General features: G+C 39.8%; 1 protein-coding gene across 4 annotated transcripts in view; it reads left to right on the forward strand.

The window, feature by feature from the left end:
• The window catches only part of LOC119649994 (U-scoloptoxin(01)-Er1a), a 72,699-nt gene extending 65,209 nt beyond the window's left edge, over positions 1-7,490 (forward strand). For 2 of the 4 annotated variants that reach the window (XM_038052451.1, XM_038052452.1), the window contains exons 3-5: positions 6,968-7,131; positions 7,199-7,321; positions 7,391-7,490. In XM_038052451.1, the coding sequence (XP_037908379.1) occupies positions 6,968-7,131; positions 7,199-7,321; positions 7,391-7,453 (350 nt within the window). In that variant the 3' untranslated portion in view covers positions 7,454-7,490. The remainder of the gene's footprint in view (positions 1-6,967; positions 7,132-7,198; positions 7,322-7,390) is intronic. The other 2 variants (XM_038052454.1, XM_038052453.1) reach the window with 2 other exon arrangements.
• The last annotated feature ends 312 nt before the right edge of the window (positions 7,491-7,802 follow it).

The following is a 7,802-nucleotide window of genomic DNA, read 5'->3' on the forward strand; positions in this document are numbered from 1 at the left end:
CTCTCCCTGATATCGTAGAGAGGGTCACGTAAGGCTCCTGCTTTTGCAGATTATTACCAAATTTTGTCTATGCAAATCGTATGAGAAAATTACCTTCATTTTTCAATTAGCACATCAATTAGATACAAAAGAAAAAGATTATCCAAGGCGCGTTTTTAAGGTTTTGTGTGAAACAAAACCTTATTAGAATCGATTCGATGTCTGTCTGTCCGTCTGTCTGTCTGTCTGTCTGTCTGTCTGTCTGTCTGTCTGTCTGTCACAGCCGATTTATTCGGAAACGGCTGGACCGATCGTCACGAAAATTGGTAGGAGTATGTAATCTGCCGTTCCCTTTACATGCAGCAACTGACACCATTTTGTGTTAAGTTTAAGGGGGAGCTTCTCATACATGTGAAAGGAGGGTGCAAAATTTTTTTTCTCAGAATGTAGCCATGTGGGGTATCAAATGAAAGGTCTCAATTAGTACTTTTCGAAACTGGTTCAATATTTGATCTTGAGTGAAACATAGGGGAGTGAGGGCTCAAAATATGACCCCCAAAAAGTGTAACAGGTCTCGTTCTCAGAACCTACCCAACCGAAAAATCTGAAAAAAATCGCAGTGGTGCATCTCTACGAAATCTAGGCCTCAAAATATATCCGGTTCCGATATCTGCACAAATAAAGTTAATAATAGTATATTTCCACATTTTAGAAATTTACCCGGCACCCCCCCTTATGTTCATCCCAGAAGTACAAAATTTAGCATGCATATAGTGAAGAACATAGTACACAGTTTGGTCAAGTTTGAAGAAAATCCAATTATTACTAACAAAGTTATAGGGGGTAAAACTTTACCATGTTTTGTGAATTTCGTGCACTCTACAACCCGCATGACGTCATCATCACATATCAATTCGTCAATACCACAACGAAATGAGCTGTTATGGATGGGGTCGCAAAGAATTATTTTGTTTTAGTTTTTTAATCATTTGTATGTGAATATCAATTACTCCAACCAGACATGTGTGTATGTAGGTATATAGTATATGCGTGCTAATGAACTTTGCGGGTAGTACCTAATTCAGATAAATATAAGAAGTAAATCGGAAATATGGGTACGATCAATTTATATACGTGCGTATATGTGTACAGTATTCGGAAATAGGCAGTTTGTTTGTTTAGGGTGAGCGTAATGTGTACGTATGTCTCGTAGTTTGGAAAAATATAAAGGATTATGTTGGATTTGTAGCTATATACGGATAGAAAAATGTGCGTTGAAATTTCTTACATAAGATGAACACAAAACCTTTATACCCGAAGTGCGAGCTTCCGGTATTCCGACTTGTTTTAAATTTCGCAAGCGCAAGAATACAGTGACAATGGTAGCAAACACCATCTGTCATCCTTGACTCAATTGCGATGAGGCTGTTTATCAACGCCAGTTAAGTAGGTCGTTGAGATTTTCATTTATTAGAAATATTTGTTTTCCAAGAAGCCACTCTTTCTTCGCCTGCAATCCATCCAGAGCGGTGCTACGTGAAACTCCTCCGTAGTTGTGTTCCATGCTAGCTGACTCGAATAAATCTGACTTTCCTGTCATCAATTGCAAATCAATTTTCTCGTTGCATACAGTTGGTAGTGCCAGTGATAGAGTTAAATATATATAGGTTATGTAAAGATTAACGAATTTGGGGGATAATAAAAAAAATCTTAAGGTTATTTTTAGTTTTGAAATATTTTTGGTGTAAATTTTACTAGAAGTTACGCATCATTAATCGAACGTTGGCCTTCAAAATATTTTACCTTTAGAAATTGGTTGCGTCCGACCTTCCTTTGCTGCAGACTATCAATTTAGAAAGATTGCTTTGGTATTGGAGCACTGTATTGATTTTGCTAGTAGCGTCCCTTTTGTGTCCAAAGGAATTTTCCGGATGACAAGCTTAAGAGCTACATAGAAAAGAGTGCAAGCGCGACCGTTTTCTAGCTTCAAGCTCCACTTTGTGGTGAAGATCTATGATATATCAAACCTCCTTGGATCTTGAACTGGGTTGGTGTCGTCATTCGTACCAGTTGTGTGGTCCACGGACTCCTCACCCAAGTTCAAAAAGAAAAAAATCTTGACTGACGGTTTCGGTGTTTAACCCAAAAGAGGAGTCCGTGGCCCACAAGAGAGGAAGTAACTTGCTTCTCAAGTGGTCTGGTCCGTCATCAAATGAGTGCAGACTCAGGACTCCCAGCATCAACAAAAAAAAAATTTCACATAATTGTTTTAGCGAGAACAGTTATGAGTCTTAGACCACCCAGATCTAAAGCCGCCATGGTAAATGATATTTTCTAGATTCTTTCAAATCAATTTTCGTCAGGATTTCGCATTACGATCGCAATAGATCATATCATCATCATTATCTTCAACGGCGCTACAACCGGTATCTGCCTTAGTAAGAAACGCTAGACATCTCGATTTTGCGCCGAGGTCAACCAATTCCATACCCCTGCAAGCTGTTAAACTTCCTAGCCTGCATCATCGCTCCATCTGAGGCAGGCTCTGGCTCGTTTTCTTTTCCAACCATAGATATTGATCTTTTCGGGCTGAAACTTCCTCACCCATATGGATTACGCGATCCCCCTACAACCTTTGAACCGGATTTTTTCTACAACCAGGTCGTGGTTTCGCTTTTTCTTCGTTATATACTGTTAAGGACTACAAATTCGGAAAAGCATTCTTCTCCTGAACGCGGCTAGGAGTTTGCAATTTTTCTTACTAAAAACTCAACTCCCCGAAGAATACATGAGGACTGGTAATATCATAGTCTTCTACAGTGAGGGCTTTGACCTTGTGATAAGACGTTTCGAGCGGATCAGCTTTTGTAAGCTGAAATAGGCTCTGTTGGATGCCAAAAACCGTGCGCGGATCTCAGCGTTGTAGCTGTCACCGGTTGTGATTTTCGACCCTAGATAGGAGAAATTATCAACGGTCTCAAAGTTGTGGACTCCTATCTTTATTGTGACAGACATGGTGTCGCTCATAGATTTCGTCATTATGTAGGCTACGGAATCGTCCATCCTCATGTAAGCGGCCAAAAATTCTTTTCTTGAATTCTTCTCTCGAACGCGGCCAGGAGTTCGCAGTTTTTTTGCTAACTACCCAAGTCTCCGAGGAATAAATGAGGATTGGGAATATCATCGTCTTGTACAGTAAGAGCTTTGACCCTATGGTGAGAAGTTCCGAGCGACACAGTTTTTGTAAGCTGAAATAGGCTCTGTTGGTAGCCAACAATAGTGCGCGGATTTCATCATCAAAGCTGTTATCGGTTGTGATTTTCGATCCTAGATAGGAGAAATTTTCAATGGTCTCAAAGTTGTAGCCTCTTCATTGTTTTCGTTTGACCAGTGGGATTCGATGTTGTTGGTTGGTTGGTTTTTAGCGTTGACGTTGCCGCCACGTACTTCATCTTGCCTTTATTACTGTGCAGCCCAAGATCTCGCGCCACCTGCTCGATCTGGATGAAGGCAGTTTGTACGTCTCGGGTGGTTTTTCCCATGATGTCGATATCGTCAGCATAGGCCAGTAGTTGGGTGGGTTTGAAGAGGATGGTGTCTGTCGAATTTACATCGGCATCGCGAATCACTTTCTGAAGGGCCAGGTTGAAGAGGACGTATGATAGGGCATGCCCTTGTCTTAGACCGTTGTTGATGTCGAATGGTCGCGAGAGTGATCCTGCTGCTTTTATCTGGTCTCGCACATTGGTCAGGGTCAGCCTAGTTAGTCTTATCAATTTCGTCGGAATACCGAATTCTCTCATGGCCGTGTACAGTTTTACCCTGGCTATACTGTCGTAGGCGCCTTTAAAATCGATGGAAAAATGGTGCAACTAATGTCCATATTCCAACAGTTTTTCCATGGTTTGCCGCAAAAAGAAAATCTGATCTGTTGCTGATTTACCTGGAGTGAAATCTTAGTGGTATTGGCTAATGATGTTCTGGGCGTATGGGGCTATCCGGCCTAACAAGATAGCGGAGAATATCTTATAGATATATAGAATAGATATAGAATTGCTGCATTGCGTGATATCCTCCTTTCTATATATGAGACAGATAATGCCTCGTTGCCAATTGTCAGGCATTGATTCGCTGTCCCATACTTTGAGCATCTGTTGATGAACCACTGCGTGTAATTAATCGCCTTCATATTTAACCAATTCGGCTGTAATTCCATCGGCTCCTGGCGGCTTATGATTATTAAGCTGATGAATTGCACGGATTGTTTCTTCTATACTTGGTGTTGGCAGCATTTGTCCGTCGTTTTCAGTTAGCGGGACCTCCAACTCGTCGATGTTTTGGTTGTTGAGCAGTTCATCAAATTACTCAACCCATCGCTCCAATATGCCCATTCTGTCGGAAATCAGATTTCTCTCTTTATCTTTTCAGGATGAGCATCGAGATGTATAAAGCTTCATCCTGTTGACTTGTTCTTTTGTAGTTCATGGACTTGTTGGTTTTCCCAGGCTTCCTTTTTCTGTCTGTGAAATCGCTTTTCCGCTCGACGGAGTTCGTGATAAATCTCTGGACGTACCCGCGTCCTTGAGAATGCAACATTACTCGGTATGCGGCATTCTTCCGTTCCGTAGCTAGCTTACTTTCATCGTATAACCAGCCGTTTCGACTTTTCTTGCGGCTGAGGCCAAGTATGTTGGTGGTCGCATTTATGATAACGTTCTTCAGGTGGTTGTGAAGATAATTTGTTGATGTTTCATCTACAGGATCTCTGTTGACTGCGGTTATTGCGGCACCCTTTTCGGCCTTACAAGTGTCGCGGAGAGCTGTGGTGTGAATGGCTTCAGTATTCACTCTCACCTGATTGTCAGAGAGGATTGTATTTGGTGTCGTGATTCAAGCTTGGAGCGCTATGCCAACGAGATAGTGGTCCGAGTCTTTGTTGGCCCCCTGGCCTGGAAAATAGAAGAAGGAGAACCTTTTAGAGATGGTTCTCAGAAACGTGATACCTTTATAATTGCGGCACTACGTAATTGTCAAAGCGGAGTTTATGTCCTTTTCAATATAATGGGCGTCAAGTATTCTCTCATGAATCCATATTATAACGAGGAACTTATACAGGAGAATTATGAAGTATATTCTTCTTTGTTTTCATTTTTCGACCTATACCTCATCAACATTCGGAGTGTTGTTACCCCCCAATGATGTGGGGTTGTTTCAACTTCACTTTTGCGCTGGTGGTTTTGGATGAACTTTACTATTTTCAGAGACTCCTGGAATTATTGTTTTGACGGGCTGAAGTGAAACTCTTTAACTGTTTCAAGTATTGGACCCATTTCATGTTGATATCGTCTGGGTTACTAGTAATATTTCCTTCTTTGTTTCTGCAGATGACCAGGTGTGACCTGTTTCCTTATTTCAGATATTTCATTATTGCATGCTGTATTATTCGATTTGAATATAGACATTATTTTATTTTCTTTGGTTCATCGTATTTTCTTTGTAAGTCGTTCTAGCTTATCATAACTTTCTTCCTTTACTCAAGCTGTTCATTTTTGTTGGTAGATCATCAAGTGGTCGGCTTCGCTTTCGCGATATTTTTATTAGAGAGTGATTTCAGACGCAGCTTGCCCTACGGAAAGTTCTGATCTGCAATCTTAAAATCAAATTTTTTCGGCTAACTAATTCGGCGAACCACTGGCATGGCAACTATTTGTTTCGTAAAAACTTTGCTCTCGGGTCGTGTCTCTGTCTGTCTTTTCTACCAATTTTCATTTAATTGCAATGCTTCGTGATATAAAATTCGTCCTGCGTTACTCTGCTATCCGTCCTTGCCCCGGGTGACAATTAAACAGCCGCACTTTGAAGAATTTTATATCATACGAAATGCACACAACTTTTTATTGATGGGTTTGAGGTCTGCAATGAGATGCTTAAAAGAGTTGTAGAACGGCACTCCAAATTTTCGGTTTCCTTAGTCTTTTCCACTTATAAGGGGAGAATGTGATCGCATGTTATTTATCGTTAATCCAAGGTATTTCGTTTCATGGATCACCAGGATGTTGGTCGTATCCCAAAAGTTGTTGAAAAAATTCTCTTAATGCACTTGGTGTGCTGCGCGTTAGAACATTCCAACATCTAGTAGAATATTTTATTTTTCTTTGTCGAGATCGTTGCTTTCGTTCCAACCTTATTCATGACCTTGTTTCTGGTTTCGAAAATTTTAAGATTTCTAATTTTTAAATAAGGGCGAAAACTTTTCCTGATATTCAGTATAATAATAGTATTAGTTATGTCAAAAGTCTCGTGAATATTGAATGAGAGTTTCTTCGAGTTACTTCGGCGATGACTGATAGTTTAGTCAAAGACCGAGATAATAGAAAAAAGTGTTGCTTGCTCCTTTATATATATTCAGAAATCGTCTTCCTCAGGTCTAAACTGGCAAAGACAAACATCATATTTCCATTAAAAAAAAAATAGGTGCTTTGCCCAAAACGAGAAGTTCGCTGATTAAACAAACAAAGTTGGAAAAGTTTCTCCTTAATTGATCTAGTTGGTCATTAAGCAAACGTGTACTTAGGACTCCTTCAAACCAGAAGCAAAATTGTTAATACAGGGAGTTAATATAATCAGCAGCCACCTTTTCCTTCCTATTTGTGAGAGCTTTACCAGCACTTAACAATTTTGAAAGAAACTTATGGCATCAGAAACTTTGAAATTGTACCAGAAAAGCTGGGAATAATACCGAAGCTGAGAGAAGTACTGAAAGGAGACCGCAAAACCATACAGATTTCTTCAAATTATATGTTCACCTATAGAACCAGGTAAAACCGAAGCACGTTGCATAACAAAAGATTTAAGCGAGTAACTTCATATTTGAACGATGTGAATTTTTATGGTATGCTCATATGAAAGTTGATATGGGCTTGGTAAACAGTTTATACCAATAGCAGAACATTGTCTAGGATAAGAGCAGATTTTAACCTTTTTCAAGTAGGTCCAATTTTACTTTCAGAGGCTGATTCACAAAATGTCGCCAGTCCAGTATTTCAAAATCACAAAACAAAAGAATGGACGAATTTAGATAATATAACATTTTCATTTGACTGCACGCAAAGATCCGTTGGATTTTATGCCGATATCGAATATAATTGCCAGGTAATTACCAGTTAACGCAACAGTAGGAAATTGTTCTACTTTACCATATTTTTCTTTCTTATCTTAGATATTCCATATGTGCGACGAAGAGGGTAATCGAATACCACATTTATGCGCAAATGAAACTTCGTTTAACCAAGAATACAGAATCTGTGATTGGGATTATAACTTTAATTGTACAGAATCGCCGGTGAGATACCTTTTATGTACTTCTTCATCCATACAAAATAATATACTAATGATTTTTTTCCATTTGTAGAAATGGTTTTATTTAAATGAGCTGACGTATGCAACGGAACCTCCTGAGGATGAAGACTATTAATTTTGTTTATTGTTTTTAATAAAATAATGTAAATTAATGGAATTGTTTCAATTTTTTAAAATCCCACACTTGCGCCAGAACCGGTATCCGGTCTAGGCCTACCTTAATAAGGAACTCCAGACATTCCGGCTTTGCGCCGAGGTCCACCAATTCGATATCCCTAAAAGCTATCTGGCGTCCTGACCTACGCCATCGCTCCATCTCAGGCAGGGTCTGCCTCGTCTTCTTTTTCTACCATAGATATTCCCCTTATAGACTTTCCGGGCTGGATGATCCTCATGCATACGGATTAAGTGACTGGCTCACCGCAACCTGTTGAGCCAGATTTTATCCACAAGCAGACGGTCGT

This window comes from Hermetia illucens, chromosome 2 (assembly GCF_905115235.1).
Source record: "Hermetia illucens chromosome 2, iHerIll2.2.curated.20191125, whole genome shotgun sequence".
NCBI classification, from domain to species: Eukaryota; Metazoa; Arthropoda; class Insecta; order Diptera; family Stratiomyidae; genus Hermetia; species Hermetia illucens.